At 45.2% G+C, this 20631-nt stretch overlaps 1 protein-coding gene across 1 annotated transcript in view; it reads right to left on the reverse strand.

Moving 5' to 3' along the window:
* The window catches only part of LOC114885269 (liver carboxylesterase-like), a 33524-nt gene extending 12909 nt beyond the window's left edge, over positions 1 to 20615 (reverse strand). The window contains exons 1-5 of the mRNA XM_029204921.1: positions 19210 to 20615; positions 7534 to 7678; positions 5081 to 5214; positions 2951 to 3104; positions 1365 to 1469 (exon numbers count right to left, since the gene is read on the reverse strand). Of these exons, the coding sequence (XP_029060754.1) occupies positions 1365 to 1469; positions 2951 to 3104; positions 5081 to 5214; positions 7534 to 7678; positions 19210 to 19211 (540 nt within the window). The 5' untranslated portion in view covers positions 19212 to 20615. The remainder of the gene's footprint in view (positions 1 to 1364; positions 1470 to 2950; positions 3105 to 5080; positions 5215 to 7533; positions 7679 to 19209) is intronic.
* Positions 20616 to 20631: the final 16 nt, after the last annotated feature.

Raw genomic sequence — 20631 nt, forward strand, 5'->3', positions numbered from 1 at the left:
GAGAGAGAGAGAGAGAGAGAGAGAGAGAGAGAGAGAGAGAGAGAGAGGACAAGAATATGAGTCTTGGATTCTTCATTCTGCCAATTTCTGGTCCTGTGTGACAGCAAAATCCAGCACCATTTCTGCCACCTTTGTTTCCTTTAAATAAACTCCCCCTTCTTGACTTAAGCCTGATCAATGGGCTTCTGCTGTTAATAGCCAAAGAATTCTGAAAAACAGTCTCAACAATTTTTAAAATTCTTGGTGTCTTATCTCCTCCCCTCCTGCTTACCAGTCAGTCCCTTTAGGTCTGGCTGCTGCCCCCACCCGTCCACCTAACCAGCTCTCACAGCCCGACGGAATCGCTCCACATCAGTGACTCCAGCGCACACTCCTCAGCAGAGCCTCCCTGTTGCTCACCCTTCCTTGGCTTCCTAACACTCTCCAAATAAGACAAAGTCCTCACCAGGTCCTCTGCAGCATGGCCCTGCCGATGGCTCCATCCCCACTTCACTCCAGGTTCCGTCTGCTCTTTCTGCTCTGGCCACAGCAGCCTTTCTCGCTCTCTCTCAGTTGAGATACCTGCTCCTGCCACAGGACATTTGCACAGGCTGCTCCCTCTTCCTGGATATTCTTTTCTTACCAAGTAATTTACTGCTCATCCTTCTCATCTCAACACGTTGATCACTTTTTTTCATGAAGCCTTTCCTGAAAACCTCCCCCTGTCCACTGGACTAAGTGCTCCTTTTGGATTCTGTTATGACATCAGGTATCTCTCCTCTATTGCTCTAGTCACAGTTGACATTTTGTAAGTTGTGCAATTATATAATTATTAATCTGTCTCCTCAATTATAACAGAAGCTTCATGAGGTTGCGAGGTGTCAGATTATATAAAAACTATTTGTTGAGTGAACGAATGAATCAATGAATGAATTCTTCAGGAACCCACCCCAGGCACAAGCCCCCAAGGAGAATCCACTCCAGGCCCACATGGTGCCAATGAGTTCATCAGATTTCAGACCCTGAGCGAGTCAAGATAGGGTGACAGTTCACTGACCACTGTCCAGGCCAGCACCCCACCTGGAACACTTTGGGAAGCGTGTTCAGTGGACCGTGCATGGGGCTGGCAGTCCAGAGTCATGAGCCTGAGTCTGGCTCTGCTCTGATCACTCGCTGACCCTAGCAAGTGCTTCTGCTCTCTGCCCCAGTTTGCTCAGCAGTAGAAGGTGGAGGTGGGATGAGGTGTGTCCTTGCCCTCCCTCCTCAGCCACCCTCACTTCTGTGATTCTTTGAGGATGTCAACTGGCTCCCACAGCAAGAAAGACCCCTGACAACTCCAGGAGAGCAGAGCAAAGGGTGTGGGGACAGTCCAGTGTGAGACCTACCTTAGCTGTGGCCTTCATGTCCTTCTTGACCAGGACAGAAGTGAGGGCCACACCACTCTCAGAGATGGCCCGGTGGAAGAGATTCTTGGCCAGGGGAGATAACACCTGGGAGAAGGGTGGCGAGAAAGGGAGTTTATGCTCACGGGGAGGGGTCTTCAAGAGCTACCCCCATCCACAGCCCTGTCCTGGGCTGTTCCCCTGGAGACCATGGGGCCTGGCTTCTGCAAGAAAAACTCAGCTGGAAGGAGCCAGGAGCAGAGTGAAGGACAAAACAGGAAGTGTGTGGCACACACTGATTATAACAATCAAAGTATCTGAAAGGCAGCTCAGCAATTCCTAGCAACACTTTAAAGGCACAGTTCTGATTCCCCATTTGCATTACTTAGGATTTATTTTAAGGAAAATGATCATGGAGGCACACAAAAATCTCTAAAATGTTCATGTTATTTATAACAGTAAAAACTGGAAATAACACAAGGTTCTAATATATGACATTGGGTAAATAAGGTATTTTTCATTCTTACAATGAAATACTATACTATACTCGACTATACACACAAAAAATATGAAAGAATAGCTAATGGTGAGGGAAATATTTGTGTTATAATATTAAGGAAGTTTTTTTGTTTAAAAATTCATAGATACAGATAGATAGGTAGATAGATCATAGATGACAGACACATAGATAGATAGATAGATTCATGGAAAAAAGACTAGAAAAATAAAACTGTCCATGGTGACAATCCCTGGCTAATAGGATTGTGGATGAATTTTTATTTGGGGAGAGTTATCTATGCTTTTCTTTTTTCTCCATTTTATAAAATAAAAACATTTTCCTCTGAAGATTCAACTATGAATCCAACATATGTTTAAAAAATACAGTAATAGTGTTAACCCTCTGCTCAACTGTGAGGCAGCTGGAGGGTTTCTAACAGCTCCCAGCGCCTTCTAATCTGGTTTTCCACCTTTGCTTCCCTCGGTGTCTCCCAACTGCCATTCCCACATCAGGCTCCCAGGTCGTGTCTGTGTTCCGTTTCCCGGGTCCCATCCCCCCTTCCATCCTCCTTCCTCTCTCTACCCCTCCTCCCCCAGCCCAGCTCCATCCTCAGCCCCAGAGGCTGCTGCCCTCCTTCCTGAGCATGAACAAGCCATCAGACCTCCCCAGAGGAGGCCTCTGACCTGTTCTTAGTGTTCGTGTCCCCTTGAATTGTAGATCTGGCTTCAAGCCAAATAATGACATTGCCCCCAACTTCATGGTTGCCTCCTCTTATCCAGAATTTACACCCACCCCTACTTCCCAAGAGGAGTGAGGTGAGTACTAATAGTAAAATGATTAGGAAAGAGAGTAAGAGCTCAACCAACACAGGACAGGAGGAATGTCTCCGTTGCAGCCGTGGCTGGAGATATGGCCCCAGGATGCTAAGCTGAGCTCTGAGCTTCCTGCGGTGCAAGGAGAGTTTGGCCATAACTTTCCACCATCTGATGCTGCACAGAGTAGGGTCAGCCTTGAATCCAGGTCCCATGACTAGACTGGCTGGTCTGCAAGGGGTCCCATCGGTAGCCACATCAGGGCCAGGAACACTTACAAGAATAGAGACACTTTCCCCTCCTGCTGACTCTCCAAAGATGGTCACAGAGCCTGGATCCCCTCCGAAGTTGGCAATGTTCTCCTGGACCCAGTGCAGTGCGGCCAACTGGTCCAAGTGACCCCAGTTCCCCCGGCTGTGTTCATCCCCTGTGCTGTAAGAGAACAGGGTGGCGTTGAGAGCAGACATGTCACAGCAGGGCTCTCAGGACCACAGATGGGGCTGGGGGTCTGGGTGAGCCTTCTGCAAGAGACTGGGCTTCCAGAGCCCTGACACTGGGGTCTTCACCTGCCTCCCATCCTGCAGCATTGTTCCGCTGTAGCGCTCTATACATCCATCCCACATCTATTTATGGAGCATCTACTATTCTACAATTCCAAAGGGAATTCCAGGCAGAAGAAACAGCACATGCAAAGGCCCCGGCATCCAGTGAACAAAAGTGTGAGCCTAGGACCTACAGCTACAGAGGGCCCTGAGGGCCTCGGTAAGGATGTCAATGTCATCTTGAGTAAGTTAGGAAGCCATTGCAGGGATGACATGATTCCGTTTATGTCTTAAATGATCACTTTGGCTACTGTGAGGATCAGACACGGTGTAAAATAGCAGGGTTATAGAAGTAAGTGTTATTACAACAATCCAGGGGAGAGACACAGAGTACTTTGAACAGGGTGACTACAAGGGCGGAGGTGAGAAGTGGCTGGATTCTGAACATATTGTAAAAGTGGAGCCAAGAGGATTTGCTGGTGACTGGATGTGGGGTGTGAGAAAAAGAAAAGAATCCAAGTGGCCCCAGGCTTTTATCCTGAGTAACTGGAAGGGTGGAGCTGCCTGCAGCTGAGCAGGAGGCCCTGTGGAGAAACGAGGAGGGTTTGGGGCAGGGGCATCGGGAGTCAAGGGTTAAGTTTGTCTGTGGAAGGGAGAGGTGCCCTCAGGTGTCCCGTGGGGATGGCAGGAGGTAGTTAATGATGTACCTGCGGGTTTCAAGGGAGAAATGGGCTAAAAATAGGCAGCTTGGAAGTGCCCCCTGAGGTCACTCAGGGAACCAGTGGGACAGAGAAGAAGATGCACACAGAGGCTGAGATGGGGAGGGGAGGGTCCAGGAGGGGCCGAGAAGGAGCTGCCATGAGGGAGGAGGTGGCCAGGAGCCAAGAGAAGGAAATTTTTCAAAAAGGTTTGAGGGGTGACGTGCGGTTGCTGCCAAGGCTGGGCCGCTGGTGACCTGGACCAGAGCCGTGTGGTGTCTGGTCGGGGTGAAACCCTGACTGACATGGTAGAGGAGAGCCTGGGGGAGAGGGAGGGGGGAGTGTATGCAGTTATACTGTAACTGGGAGCAGCCGTGGGCCGCGGGGGAAGGACATGAGGAGTCTCAGTGAAGGTGACACATCCCGGGACGTGACTCGCCTGGGACAGCCCTCCTCCAGCTCATAGGTCTTTCCAGTGAGATGACCACCCCTCCCCCAGCCCACCCACCAGCCATCTGAGGGTAAGAGGTCCTGGGGCTGGTGCATTCAGAAAAGGCTCAGTAACTGTGCCTGCAGGAAGTCCAGTTCCTGTCCCCACGGACACTCCATGGAGGAGACTCGAGCCTTCGCTCATGCATGTGCCAAACTCCACGAAGGAAATGGGGTGAGTGGGCCCTACGCTCCTCTCCGTAGACGTGTCCACTAGAGTCAGGTGCTCGTTACAGCCTCCAAGTTCCAGCCACCCGTTCCTCCACCTACAAGACTTTACGGAGCTCCCACGTGAGTCTGCTCCTTCCTTCCTTCCCCATGAGGTAAGATGTATACGCCTCTAACTGCTGCGCTGCATGTTAACTGTCACCTTACAGGTATGCAACATGCTGGGCAGCACAGGTGAAAAAGAGATGAGCATTTCAGACGAGGTAACATTTGGGTTGGGTTTTGCAGGAATAATAGGAGTTTGTCAGGCAGATTAGGCATTTTACATGCAAGTAAGTGGACCAGGGTGGCTGGGGAAGGAGAAGGTAGGTAGAGCCCAATTATGAGGGGACTTGCATGTCTTAGTAGGGAACCTAGCAAAGATCCCTTTGAGGGCTTGCATGACCAGAGTGGGGTCCTAGCACTCCCACACTGAGGGTCAATGTGCCGTGAGGAGAGTCCAGTGTCTTACCTGAAGAATCCCCAGATGCCCAGGCGGTACTGAACGGTCACCACCACCACGTTTTCATGGGCAGAGAGGGCCAGCCCATCATAGGTTGATGCTCCGCCCAACATCAGACCTCCTCCATGGATCCACACCATCACCTGGATGGGGAGGAAGCAACCATACAGGGCATAGGAAGCAGAGCTGGGAAAGACCTCAAGAGGCTGTCTGGTTTGGTCATCTACCCGTTCTCCCAGCTGTGGCCCAGGCCACCACCCCACTCAGTGCACCCTGGCTGCCCCTGCCTGTCTCCCCTGCCTCAGTGCCACCTCCTGCCAGTGCTCTTCATGCTGAGAACATCATCATGGGAACAGCCAAGGCTAAGAGCGCCATCTTCTCCCCAACACTCCCACAGTCCTCACTCCCAGACCCTTCACGCAGCTCAGCACACTCTGCACGCAACAGCCCTTGGTTAGAAGCTTATTTCAGCTTCACCTTAGTTACCTTTTGTGTGGTGAAATAAACTTCTCACGTGAATGATGACCATGTCAAGAAGCACACGCCCTGGGTGGTACCTCTTCTTAATAGGCCTTTCCACTGCCTCCTCTGCTCCCCAAATCTCACCCATCCTCCAAAGCCCAGCCTAAAAGCCACCTCCTCTAAGAAGTCTTCAATCATCTGACGAATATGATTTGAAAACCTACCAGGGACTGTGGTAAGAATTAAGGATGAGAGTGGACATGACAATTCATAATGCATGGCCCTGAATTTAAAGAGTTCACATAGCAAGAAAGTGAGAATGGCTAAAATAATAGTATAATGATTTTGTTAATAAAAAAATCAAAGAACTCATACATGAACTATGTGTCAAGTACTGCTCTAAGCATTTAAAAATAAACCATCCACAAGATAGGGACTACTATTGTCCCATTTCACAGACAGGAAAACCGAGGCACTTAACCACCCTGAGGTCACGCAGCTCATAGGCGGTGGAGGCAGGACTTGAACCCAGGCAGTATGGCTCCAGAGTCCACACGTCGAGCTGCCCAGCACATGGCAGCCAATGGCCACGGTGCAGTAGGCTGGCTGTTGGGGCAGGAGGAATTTCTTCCCTTCAACTCTAACTAATGCATCAGCAAGACTTGCCTCGTGTGCTGTGTCAGACACTGACATAAATCTTGATATTCATCATTGAACACTTGTGCGTGATTATCCCTGACTTGAGGAAACAGAGCCAGGTCTCTCAGCTAGTAAAAGGCAGAACCAGTGTTTACACCCAGACCCTGCAGTTCCAGAGCCTGTGTCCATAGTAGGGGTTCTCCAGCTTCAGGTTCCTGGAGCCCCTGCTCCTCCTACATCTCTGATCCCTGCCTGCCTCCGGGCAGAGGGACTGAGTGTGCAGTCACCTCTGAGTCCAGGCTGAGCCAAGGGCTGGCCAGCAGTGATTTGCTGAAGAAGCTAGTCCAGCTCTGTGCAACCCTGTGCTAAGATCCTCGAAGGCAGGGGCTGTGTGGTCATGGTTTTATGTTCCTCCTTTCTCTTAACCCCCAATTCTAGCTATGCATATGGGGGCGCTGAGTATGTACTAGGGGAATGAATGAATGCATGAATGAATGAATTAACAATTGTCCCCACCTCTTTGAGCCCAGCATATGCAGAGCCACCTTCTAGTCACAAGTTCACAGATGCCCTCCTCCACATCTGGGCACCATGCCAGGGGTGTTCCTGGGAGATGGCTGGGCGCTCACACCCCGCCTGTCTCTACCCCACTGACCCCTCCTTTCCCAGACCAGCCCCACCCTCCAGCCTGAGTCTGGAAGGCTGCCCCATCTCTGGGCTTCCATTTATTCTACAAATGCTGACTCACTGGGTCATCAGCTTGTGCCAAAGACAATTAGGAAGTAAAATTATCTACAATAAAATCTTGATAGTTGGCAAAGGCAAAGGAAAGTGCTTCTCTGTTGCTCCAGGCTCTGCGCCCTCCACCTGTGACACTGAGACACTGAAAGTTTGTCAGAGAAGGTCTCTGTGTGCTGAGGAAAGGCAACCCACAGGCTCCACTTGCTAGTGTGTGTGTGTGTCAAAGAGCGTGACTTGAGATCAGGAGACCCGTGCTCTAGTCCTGCCAACCCTACTGTGACCTCGCCTTCCCCTCACTGGGCTTCAGTTTCTCTATCTGTAACAGAACGGTTGGGTTGTTGGCTTATCTCCAAGATTCCTTCCAGCTCTGACTTTATTGGAAATTATGTCTTAGCCACCCTGGGTATCAGATTCCAAACTCCCCCAGAGGCCCTATGTCTGTCACTATGGGAAACTGAGGTGTGGAAAACCTGTGCTTCCTGACGTCAGGTTTGGCTGTGGTGGTAAAGAAAGCCCTGGGGCCCCTGGGGAACAGCCTTGGTCCAAGGCGCCCCAACCCAACACTGCCTTCATCCCCCTCCAGTCTACACCAGCCTTGACCATTTGTTCCCACTGCTTACCGGCAGCCTGCTTCTCTTCCTCAAGTCAGCAGGAGTGTAAATATTTAGGTAAAGACAGTCTTCGGAAAACCTGAGATTAATGTTCTCCTTTCTGTTGGTAAAGAGCTCTGAGATCACTTGCCCCGCCACTGGGTCTTGGGAGCACCTGGGAGAGGCAAGGAGAGAAATGAATTCTTGAAGTTCAATCAGAGCTGACCAAGGAGATGTCTCCTGCGGTCAGGCCAGGTCTTGGACTGGCAGGTTTAGGGCAGTAAATAGAGTTGTTCTCACCAGACTCAAGACACTGGGTTAGGTAGGAGGCTACTAGGGGCATCTGATGGGGGCTTCTCAGGCTCACCAAGGTCTCCCAGGACCAGGTATGGTGAGGCCTGACCCTCTTCCCTTCCTGGGGCCTTTGGGATGCCCTGAGTCAAGGAAGGAGGCCGCCTATATGCTGCTGGGCCTGGGAAAGGACCATTTCCTGCAGGCCCTGGGTCCAGACCAGCTCTCCGCTGGGCGCTGTATGATGCCCGCTATAGGGTGACCATATTCTGCCAACAGGGAAACATGTTCTAGTCCACAGGAGACTTCCATAAACCAGGAGAAATCACCCAAACGTCAGTTATTTACGGCCTACAACAGGTCAGAGGTGAAATATTTGTGGGGCAGCTTTAGGGGAACTACGCTCTAGTCCTGCCTCAGCTTAATTTTTTTTTTTTTTGCGGTACGTGGGCCTCTCACTGTTGTGGCCTCTCCCGTTGCGGAGCACAGGCTCCGGACGCACAGGCTCAGAGGCCATGGCTCACGGACCCAGCCACCCCGCGGCATGTGGGATCTTCCCGGACCAGGGCACGAACCCGTGCCCCCTGCGTCGGCAGGCGGACTCTCAACCACTGCGCCACCAGGGAAGCCCATGACTCAGCCTAATTTGCTGGGTTTCCTTAGGTGAATTCTTTGCCTGCTCTGGGCCCCAGTCTGCTCCTCTGTGTAAATGAGGGGAGTGATTTCCATAAGGGTCCTGCAGCACTGACATGCTAAAATTCTATCATCAACCCATCACAGGCAAGAACTACTGGTTGCCCTAATAGGAGATTTTTTTTTATCATTTAAATTTTATTTATTTATACAGCAGGTTCTAATTAGTTATCTATTTTATACATATTAGTGTATATATGTCAATCCCAATCCCCCAGTTCGTCACACCACCACCACCACTCCCCAGTGTGCTTTCCCCGCTTGGTGTCCATACGTTTGTTCTCCATATCTTTGTCTCTATTTCTGCCCTGCAAACCGGTTCATCTGTACCATTTTTCTAGATTCCACATATATCTGTTAATATACGATATTTGTTTTTCTGTTTCTGACTTACTTCACTCTGTATGACAGTCTCTAGATCCATCCACGTCTCAACAAATGACCCAGTTTCATTCCTTTTTATGGCTGAGTAATATTCCATTGTATATATGTACCACAACTTCTTTACCCATTCATCTGTTGATGGGCATTTAGGTTGCTTCCATGACCTGGCTATTGTAAATAGTGCTGCAATGAACATTGGGGTGCATGTGTCTTATTGAGTTATGGTTTTCTCAGGGTATATGCCCAGTAGTGGGATTGCTGGGTCGTATGGTAGTTCTATTCTTAGTTTTATAAGGAACCTCCATACTGTTCTCCATAGTGGCTGCATCAATTTACATTCCCACCAACAGTGCAAGAGGGTTCCCTTTTCTCCACATCGTCTCCAGCATTCGTTGTCTGTAGATTCTTTGATGATGCCCATTCTAACTGGTGTGAGGTGATACCTCATTGTAGTTTTGATTTGCATTTCTCTAATAATTAGTGATGTTGAGCATCTTTTCATGTGCCTCTTGGCCATCTGTATTCTTCTTTGGAGAAATGTCTGCTTAGGTCTTCTGCCCATTTTTTGATTGGGTTGTTTTTTTTTTATTTAACTTAATTTAATTAATTTATTTTTTAACATCTTTATTGCAGTATAATTGCCTTACAATGGTGTGTTAGTTTCTGCTTTATAACAAAGTGAATCAGCCATACATATACATATATCCCCATATCTCTTCCCTCTTGTGTCTCCCTCCCACCCTCCGTATCCCATCCCTCTAGGTGGTCACAAAGCACCGAGCTGATCTCCCTGTGCAATGCGGCTGCTTCCCACTAGCTATCTGTTTTACCTTTGGTAGTGTATATATGTCCATGCCACTCTCCCACTTTGTCCCAGCTTCCCCTTCTCCTTCCCCGTGTCCTCAAGTCCATTTTCTAGTAGGTCTGTATCTTTATTCCCATCCTGCCCCTAGGTTCTTCATGACCATTTTTTTTCTTAGATTCCATATATATGTGTTAGCATACGGTATTTGTTTTTCTCTTTCTGATCTGACTTACTTCACTATGTATGACAGACTCTAGGTCCATCCACCTCACTACAAATAACTCAATTTCATTTCTTTTTATGGCTGAGTAATATTCCATTGTATATATGTGCCACATCTTCTTTAGCCATTCATCTGTCTATGGACACTTAGGTTGCTTCCACGTCCTGGCTATTGTAAATAGAGCTGCAATGAACATTGTGGTACATGACTCTTTTAAATTATGGTTTTCTCAGGGTATATGCCCAGTAGTGGGAATGCTGGGTCGTATGGCAGTTCTATCTTTAGTTTTTTAAGGAACCTCCATACTGTTCTCTATAGTGGCTGTATCAATTTACTTTCCCACCAACAGTGCAAGAGGGTTCCCTTTTCTCCACACCCTCTCCAGCATTTATTGTTTGTAGATTTTTTGATGATGGCCATTCTGACTGGAGTGAGGTGATACCTCATTGTAGTTTTGATTTGCATTTCTCTAATGATTAATGACGTTGAGCATTCTTTCATGTGTTTGTTGGCAATCTGTATACCTTCTTTGGAGAAATGTCTATTTAGGTCTTCTGCCCATTTTTGGATTGGGTTGTTTGTTTTTTGATATTGACCGGCATGAGCTGCTTGTAAATTCTGGAGATTAATCCTTTGTCAGTTGCTTCATTTGCAAATATTTTCTCCCATTATGAGGTTTGTCTTTTTGTCTTGCTTGTGGCTTCCTTTGCTGTGCAAAAGCTTTTAAGTTTCACTAGGTCCCATTTGTTTATTTTTCTTTTTATTTCCATTACTCTAGGAGGTGGGTCAAAAAAGATCTTGCTGTGATTTTTGTCAAAGAGTGTTCTTCCTATGTTTTCCTCTAAGAATTTTATAGTGTCCGCTCTTACATTTAGGTCTTTAATCCATTTTGAGTTTATCTTTGTGTATGGTGTTAGGGAGTGTTCTAATTTCATTCTTTTACATGTAGCTGTCCAGTTTTCCCAGCACCACTTTTTGAAGAGATTGTCTTTTCTCCATTGTATATCCTTGCCTCCTTTGTCAGAGATTAGTTGACCATAGGTGCATGGGTTTATCTCTGGGCTTTCTATCCTGTTCCATTGATCTATATTTCTGTTTTTGTGCCAGTACCATATTGTCTTGATTACTGTAGTTTTGTAGTATAGTCCGAAGTCGGGAGTCTGATTCCTCCAGCTCCGTGTTTTACCCCTCAAGATTGCTTTGGCTATTCGGGGTCTTTTGTGTCTACATACACATTTTAAGATTTTTTGCTCTAGTTCTATAAAAAATGCCATTGGTCATTTGATAGGGATTGCATTGAATCTGTAGATTGCTTTGGGTAGTAGAGTCATTTTCACAATATTGATTCTTCCAATCCAAGAACATGGAATATCTCTCCATCTGATTGTGTCATCTTTGATTTCTTTCATCAGTGTCTTATAATTTTCTGAGTACAGGGCTTTTACCTCCTTAGGTGGTTTATTTCTAGGTATTTTATTCTTTTTGTTGCAATGGTGAATGGGATTGTTTCCTTAATTTTTCTTTCTGATCTTTCACTGTTAGTGTATAGGAATGCAAGAGATTTCTGTGCGTTAATTTTGTATCCTGCAACTTTACCAAATTCATCGATTAGCTCCCGTAGTTCTCTGGTAGCATCTTTAGGATTATCTCTGTATGGTATCATGTCATCTGCAAACAGTGACAGTTTTACTTCTTCTTTTCCAATTTGTATTCCTTTCATTTCTTTTTCTTCTCTGACTTCTGTGGCTAGGACTTCCAAAACTTTGTGGAATAATAGTGGTAAGAGTGGACATCCTTGTCTTGTTCCTGTTCTTAGAGGAAATCCTTTCAGTTTTTCACCATTGAGAATGATGTTGGCTGTGGGTTTGTCATATATGGCCTTTATTATGTTGAGGTAGGTTCCTTCTATGCTCACTTTCTGGAGAGTTTTTATCATAAATCAGTGTTGAATTTTGCCAAAAGCTTTTTCTGCAACTATTGAGATGATCATATGGTTTTTATCCTTCAGTTTGTTAATATGGTGTATCACACTGATTGGTTTGCACATACTGAAGAATCCTTGTGTCCCTGGGATAGATCCCAGTTGGTCATGCTGTATGATCCTTTTAATGTGTTCTTGGATTCTGATTGCTAGTATTCTGTTGAGGATTTTTGTGGCTATATTCATCAGTGATATCGGTCTGTAATTTTCTTTTTTTGTAGTATCTTTATTTGGTTTTGGTATCAGGGTGATGGTGGCCTCGTAGAATGAGTTTGGGAGTGTTTCTTCCTTTGCAGTTTTTTGGAAGAGTTTGAGAAGGATGGGCGTTAGCTCTTCTCTAAATGTTTCATAGACTTCACCTGTGAAGCCATCTGGTCCTGGGCTTTTGTTTGTTGGAAGATTTTTAATTACAGTTTCAATTTCATTACTTGTGATTGGTCTGTTCATATTTTCTGTTTCTTCTTGGTTCAGTCTTGGAAGTTTATACCTTTCTCAGAATTTGTCCCTTTCTTCCAGGTTGTCCATTTTATTGGCATAGAGTTGCTGTAGTAGTCTCTTAGGATGCTTTGTATTTCTGCGGTTTCTGTTGTAACTTCTCCTTTTTAATCTAATTTTATTGATTTGAGTCTTTCCCTCTTTTTCTTGATGAGTCTGGCTAAAGGTTTATCAATTTTGTTTATCTTCTCAAAGAAGCATCTTCTAGTTTTATTGGTCTTTGCTACTGTTTTGTTCCTATTTCATTTACTTCTGCTCTGGTCTTTATGATTTCTTTACTTCTATTAACTCTGGGTTTTGTTTGTTCTTCTTTCTCTAGTTCCTTTAGGTGAAAGTTTAGATTGTTTATTTGAGATTTTTCTTGTTTCTTGAGGTAGCATTGTATTGCTACAAGCTTCCCTCTTAGAACTCCTTTTGCAGCATCCCCTGTGTTTTGGATCATCATGTTTTCATTGTCATTTGTCTCTAGGTATTTTTTGATTTCCTCTTTGATTTCTTCAGTGATCTCTTGGTTATTTAGTAATGTATTGTTTATCCTCCACGTGTTTGTGTTTTTTACGTTTTTTTCCCTGTAATTGATTTCTAATCTCATAGTGCTGTGGTCAGAAAAGATGCTTGATATGATTTCAATTTTCTTAAATTTACTGAGGCTTGATTTGTGACACAAGATGTAATCTATCCTAGAGAATGTTCCACGTGCACTTGAGAAGAAAGTGTAAATCTGCCATTTTTGGATGGAATATCCTATAAATATCAATTAAATCTATCTGGTCTATTGTGTCATTTAAAGCTTCTGTTTCCTTATTAATTTTCTGTTTGGATGATCTGTCCATTGGTGTAAGTGAGGTGTTAAAGTTCCCCACTATTATTGTGTTACTGTCGATTTCCTCTTTTATAGCTGTTAGCATTTGCCTTACGTATTGAGGTCCTCCTATGTTGGGTGCATATATATTTATAATTGTTATATCTTCTTCTTAGATTGATCCCTTGATCATTATGTAGTGTCCTTCCTTCTCTCTTGTAACATTCTTTATTTTAAAGTCTATTTTATCTGATATGAGTATTGCTACTCCAGCTTTCTTTTGCTTTCCATTTGCATGGAATATCTTTTTCCATCCCCTCAATTTCAGTCTGTATGTGTCCGTAGGTCTGAAGTGGGTCTCCTGTAGACAGCATATATACAGGTCTTGTTTTTGTATCCATTCAGCGAGCCTGTGTCTTTTGGTTGGAGCATTTAATCCATTCACATTTAAGGGAATTATCAATATGTATGTTCCTATTACCATTTTCTTAATTGTTATGGGTTTGTTTTTGTAGGTCCTTTTCTTCTCTTGTGTTTCCCACTTAGAGAAGTTCCTTTAGCACTTGTTGCAGAGCTGGTTTGGTGGTGCTGAATTCTCTTAGCCTTTGCTTGTCTGTAAAGCTTTTGATTTCTCCATCGAATCTGAATGAGATCTTTGCCGGGTAGAGTAACCTTGGTTGTAGGTTCTTCCCTTTCATCACTTTAAATATATTGTGTCACTCCCTTCTGGCTTGTAGAGTTTCTGCTGAGAAATCAGCTCTTAACCTTATGGGAGTTCCCTTGTATGTTATTTGTCATTTTTCCCTTGTTGCTTTTAATAGTTTTTCTTTGTCTTTAATATTTGTCCATTCGATTACTATATGTCTCAGCGTGTTTCTCCTTGGGTTTATCCTGTCTGGGACTCTCTGCGTTTCCTGGACTTGGGTGGCTATTTCCTCTCCCATGTTAGAGAAGTTTACGACTATAATCTCTTCAAATATTTTCTGGGGTCCTTTTTCTCTCTCTTCTCCTTCTGGGACTCCTATAATGTGAATGTTGGTGCGTTTAATGTTGTCCCAGAGATCTCTTAGGCTGTCTTCATTTCTTTTCATTCTATTTTCTTTATTCTGTTCCGTGGCAGTGAATTCCACCATTCTGTCTTCCAGGTCACTTATCCGTTCTTCTGCCTCAGTTATTCTGCTATTGATTCCTTCCAGTGTATTTTTCATTTCAGTCATTGTATTGTTCATCTCTGTTTTTTCTTTAATTCTTCTAGGTCTTTGTTAAACATTTCTTGCATCTTCTCAATCTTTGCCTCCATTCTTTTTCTTAGGTCCTGGATCATCTTCGCTATCATTATTCTGAATTCTTTTTCTGGAAGATTGCCTATCTGCACTTCATTTAGTTGTTTTTCTGGGGTTTTATCTTGTTCCTTCATCTGGTACATAGCCGTCTGCCTTTTCATCTTGTCTATCTTTCTGTGAATGTGGTTTTTGTTCCACAGGCTGCAGGACTGTAGTTCTTTTTGCTTCTGCTGTCTGCCCTCTGGTGGATGAGGCTATCTAAGACTTAGTCTTGTACAAGCTTCCTGATGGGAGGGACTGGTGGTGGGTAGAGCTGACTGTTGCTCTGGTGGACAGACCTCAGTAAAACTTTAATCTGCTTGTCTGCTGATGGGTGGGGCTGGGTTCCCTCCCTGTTGGTTGTTTGGCCTGAGGCAACCCAACACTGGAGCCTACCTGGGCTCTTTGGTGGGGCTAATGGCCGACTCTGGGAGGGCTCACGCCAAGGAGTACTTCCCAGAACTTCTGCTGCCAGTGTTCTTGTCCCCGTGGTGAGCCACAGCCGCCCCCAACCTCTGCAGGAGACCCTCCAACACTAGAAGGTAGGTCTGGTTCCGTTTCCTATGGGGTCACTGTTCCTTCCCCCTGGGTTCTCATACGCACACTACTTTGTGTGTGCCCTCCAAGAGTGGAGTCTCTGTTTCCCCCAGTCGTGTCCAAGTCCTGCAGTCAAATCCCACTGGCCTTCAAAGTCTGATTCTCTAGGAATTCCTTCTCCCGTTGCCGGCCTCCCAGGTTGGGAAGTCTGACGTGGGTCTCAGAACCTTCCCTCCAGTTAGTGGACTTCTGTGGTATAAGTGTTCTCCAGTTTGTGAGTCACCCACCCAGCAGTTATGGGATTTGATTTTATTGTGATTGAGCCCCTCCTCCCGTCTCATTGTGGCTTCTCCTTTGTCTTTGGATGTGGGGTATATTTTTGGTGAGTTCCAGTGTCTTCCTGTCAATGATTGTTCAGCAGTTAGTTGTGATTCCGGTGCTCTCTCACCAACTGTTGTTTTAAATACTCCTTATATATTAACTCATTTAATCTTCACATCAGCCCCATGATTTAGGTTCTATTATTATCCACATTTTACAGTTGAGAAACTGAGGCACAGAGATGTTAGAGAATTTGCCCAAGGTCACACAGCCAGAAAGAACCATACTATGTAGTGCTTATGTTTCCAAGGACATTATAAGCTGCATTTCCAGATCTCAGTGTCCCCACAAAACAGCACGACTGCCTCCAGTATGTCGATGAGGTAACTGAAGCACTGAGGTGCTTGGATGACACAGCTATCAATTGGCAGAGTCAGAGCTCCAAAGATAAACTCTTGATTTCCATCCCGGGGGAACTTTCCCCAGATCACCAAAGCAAGGGGCGTAATATTCATAAAAGAAGACAATCAAAAGTTTAAAAAGAGAAAAATAAGTCAATGTCACTAGTATTCAGATAAATGTAGAATAAAGAGAATAATCATATATATAATGACAAGATAATAAAAATTATCATTATTTTGCCTATTCAATAGCCCAAAATCATTTCTAATAACCCAAAACATTGTTTAAAATTCAGTTAATGGAGGTTTTCATATATTAAATAAAGGGGTGCAGTTGGAGTATTTCTGAAGGGAAATTTAAAAAATACTCTTACTCGGAAATGTTATTTCTTAGAACTTATCCAAAAATATTTATGAACATGCATGAAGATTTAGCTACAGGATATTCATCACAGTGCTACTTATATTATCAAAATCATCAAGAACAATTAATAATCTCAAATAAAAGGTGCGGTAAATAAATTATGATTCAATATGCAACATAATGCAGCTATTAAATGTCGGGGTGTGATATTTAATGACATAGAATGATGTTCATGATATACGTTCATGAGCAAAACAGGCATCTAAAGTATCTGTCTTGGGGTTTCCCTGGTGGCGCAGTGGTGAAGAATCCGCCTGCCAATGCAGGGGACGTGGGTTCCAGCCCTGGTCCGGGAAGATCCCACATGCCGTGGAGCACCTAAGCCTGTGAGCCACAACTACTGAGCCCATGCGCCACAACTACTGAAGCCCGCGTGCCTAGAGCCTGTGCTCCATAACAGGAGAAGCCACCGCAATGAGAAGCCCGCGCACCACAACGAAGAGTAGCCCCCACTGGCCGCAACTACAGAAAGCACGCATGCAGCAACGAAGACCCAGCTCAGCCAAAAATAAATAAATTAAAATAAATAAATAAAATAAAGTATCTGTATCGTGTAATATGATATTGTGATATAAGAAGAAATATGTATTTGATCTTTGCCCAGTTTCTGCTGAAGAGCTCTTTTTTTTTTTTTTTTTTTTGCCATACGCAGGCCTCTCACTGTTGTGGCCTCTCCCGTTGCGGAACACAGGCTCCGGACGCGCAGGCTCAGCGGCCATGGCTCACGGGCCCAGCCGCTCCATGGTATGTGGGATCTTCCCGGACCGGGGCACGAACCCACGTCCCCTGCATCGGCAGGCGGACTCTCAACCACTGCGCCACCAGGGAAGCCCTGAAGAGCTCTTAAAAGCCTTGAAATCTCCTGAGTGGTGTAGACTGTTGGGTTAATGAGGTCACTTTTGGACTTCATCTCAGAGCAGGAACTGGTTGCCAGAGGAACAATCATGTGATTAGAGGGTTGGAACTTTGCGCCACAGCCCCCTGCCCTCTAGAAAGGGGAGATGGGCTGGAGAGGAATCAATCACCAGTGACCAATGCTTTCAATCATCCTGTCCATGTAATGAGGGTTCCATAAAACCCAAAAGGACAGGGTTCAGAGGGCGTCCTGGTTGGTGAACCAGAACTCTTCTAAGTGCCACCGTGCTGGGTCCCAAACTCCAGAAGGATGGATGGATGCTCCTTTGTTAGGGACCTCACCTTACGGATATCTTCATCTGGCTAGTGGCTTGTATCCTTTAATATCCTTCATAATAAACTGGTAATCTAGTGAGAAAATTAATTTCCTGAGTTCTGTGAGCTGCTACGGCAAATTAATAGAACCTAAGGAGGGGGTCACAGGAACCTCTAATCTATAGCCAGTTGGTCAGAAGCATAGGTGACGACTTGGACTTGGCACTGGCATCGAAGCAGAGGGAGTTATTGTGGAGCTGAGCCCTTAACCTGTGGAATCTGATGCTATCTCTAGGAAGAGAGCGTTAGAATTAGCTAAATTGTTGGACACACATATGGTGTGTGAGAATTGCTTTTTGGTGCGGGGGAAAAAACACACACATTAGAATTGGGTACAGAAAATTATGTGATTACATTTTAAGGAGAAATTATGCAACAGATAAAAGACTGGAAAAATAGAATCTAAAATATGAACAACAGTTCTTGCTCGGTGGTGTACAATTTTCATTTTCTTACCTTTACTTACCTATATTTTCTCACTTTTATGTAATAAGTATGTATTACTTGCAATCAGGAAATTAAATGTATACTTGCAATAAAAATAAATAAAACATATTAACTGCAATCAGGAAATAAAAAGAATGAATATTATTTTAAAAGAATGGAAGAAGTAAGGAAGGAAGGGAGTAAGGAGAGAAAAGAAGAAAAGAAAATTCAGCAAGAGGCAGGACCCTGGAAATTATTAGAAATCTCTTGCTGAGATAAATACGGTCTGAATCAATGCTTGTAGACATCTAAGGTGCCTTGGGGGACAGTTGTGAGTCTTCTTGCCCAACTTGACCAGCTAACTACAACACATCAACCATTGTTCTGCTTGTGACTAGGTAGCCAGACACATTTGGGAGTTGAGAACTTGCCCAGTCAACACCCCAAAGCACTACCCATCGACACATCTCCTGGCCCACCTCACTTCCCACTATGGTAAAGTTCAAGAAGGAAAATGAATAGAACTGTGAAAATTAATAAAGAGAACCCTCACTAAAATGGAATCTGGAGGTGAGGAGGGGGAGATCTCAGGAAGATATCACTCCACCTCAATACAGATCCCCCTAGGAAGAGACATACTGTGCACCTCTGACCAGAAGTGACACGACTTTACCACAAGAAAGATTTCCTCCTTGCCTGGCAACAGCTCAGCCAATCAGAGACTATCATTACTCAGCCAATTAAAAGCCACTACATAACAAACTCCCAGTTTCCTCCAATGGACTTTTTGTTTATAACAGTGCCTTCTAACTTCCCCTTTGCCTCTATAAAAGAGTTTCCTTTCCTTTTACCAGACTTGCATGTGGTTTGCCATAGTTGCATGTACCCAATTGTGATTCTTTGCTGCTCCCAAATAAATCTCTGGTTTTGCTGGTAAAATATCTGGTTGTTTTATTGTTTTAGGTTAACAGAATCATTACTTTTGAAACCCCTCACCTGCTCAACTTTCTATTTTTTTCCACAGCACTTATCATATTCTAACATACTGTATAGTCTATGTACTAATTTGCATATTGTTTACTATCTATCTGCCCCTGCTAGAATGCAAGCTCCGTGAAGGTGGGATCTTTGTTCTGTTCACTAATAGATTCCAGGAAACTAGAAAATGCCTGGCAAAGTTGCTCAATAAATATTAGTTGAATAAAGGGCTCTAGAATGCTGTGAGAGTTCTGAAATGTTTGTAAGGATCTACAATATCTTAGGATTCCAGAACAAAGTATGAGCCACTCAGAGGATCGCCTTGGCTCCTTCCTGCGTCCCTTTGAGGCTAACATCCCCACTGGAAGATGCCAGAGTCACACCTTGACTTACATGGGAGGGTAAGAGGTGGTATTCTTCACGAAGATCCATGGTTCTGCAGGCTGCGGTGGAGCAAACCTCAAGGATCCAAGAGGGGGCCTGGCAAAAGGGACTCCCAGGAAAACAGCCACAGGCTGTGCAAAACCTTCTAAGCTGACATATTTCCCCAGGACTCTGCCCTGCGCGGTGTCCACAACAGGCGGTGAGGGTGGTTGCCCTGCTGGACATTGAGAGGAAATGAGAACATGTCAGTGGTGAAGGTGTGAACTGGATTCTGGGTGAATTTTGTTACTTTTGCCACGTGATCTTGAATGTCCCCTCAACTCTCTAAGCCTCAGTTTCTTCTTACGTAAGAGAGAGTGAAGCTAACTGTCCTTCCTAACTCACAGTGCTATCTGAAGGAGCGAATTGGAATTGGAGGTATAACAGCATCAAATAAGACATAAATGCAAAAAGAAGAGCCACTGGGAATGAAGAAGGCATTCAGTTTCCACACTGAGGAGCATCTAGAAACAACTACTGGATGCTGGTGCCGAGCTGCACGCTGGATGAGAGGATGAACAAGAGCAGGCTGCTCTTCTCAGAAATCTGGCCTTATGTGGAGGATGAGCCACATACATACCTGACCCTACTGCTGGGAAGAAAGTGGTCTGTGTCCTGAGAGAGGTACCAAGTAAGGTGCCATAGGAGACAGAAGAGGGAGCGAGGCCTTCTGACTGGTGGCTTCATGGAGGCAGTGACCTTGGAGCTGGGACTTGCAGTAGTGGAAGGAGTGACAAGGGGAGGTGGAAGAGGGTGCTTAAAGGTATAAACAGAGATGAGATTGTGCAGAGGTGAGGCTCTGTGACAGCAAAGTGCAAGACCTGCTTGAGAAACAGCGATTGGCCCATTTGGGTCAGGAAGAGTAATGGGGGAGGAACATAACCCTGGATGAGACAGGTTCATGTCTGGGAGGGTCTCAAACGCCAGGCCAGTGATTCGGGCTTTATTTAGTGGGTAAATGAGCAGCAGTGAACCGTCCTGGAGTAAAAGAGAGTGACACAATCAGCTTGAAGAGGCCCCTTCTGCTGGCTCTGAGCACGGTCATGCAGAGGGAGCGAGACGGGCTCAGATTCCATCTGTCCCCTTCTCGTGGAGCAGACAGTTCTTTCTCATTGAGCTGAAATGCGTCTCCCTGAAGCTGCCACATCAGTCCTGGTCCTACCTGCTCTGGGACATCCTGCACCTTCATGTGACAGGCAGCCTTAGTGACCCATGTTCATACCCATCCCTCAAGTCTTCTCTTGTCCGTCCTCAACAGCTTCAGTTTGTTTAAACATCCTAACAGGAAACGATTTCCAGCCTCTCATCCTCCCAATTGTTCCCCTTTAGATATAGACACAAGGTCAACCTCTCTCTCAAAGTATGTGGCCAGAACAGAAAAGAATAACCCAG

Source organism: Monodon monoceros, unplaced genomic scaffold, assembly GCF_005190385.1.
Source record: "Monodon monoceros isolate NGI ecotype Baffin Bay Population unplaced genomic scaffold, NGI_Narwhal_1 Super_Scaffold_10, whole genome shotgun sequence".
NCBI lineage: Eukaryota > Metazoa > Chordata > Mammalia > Artiodactyla > Monodontidae > Monodon > Monodon monoceros.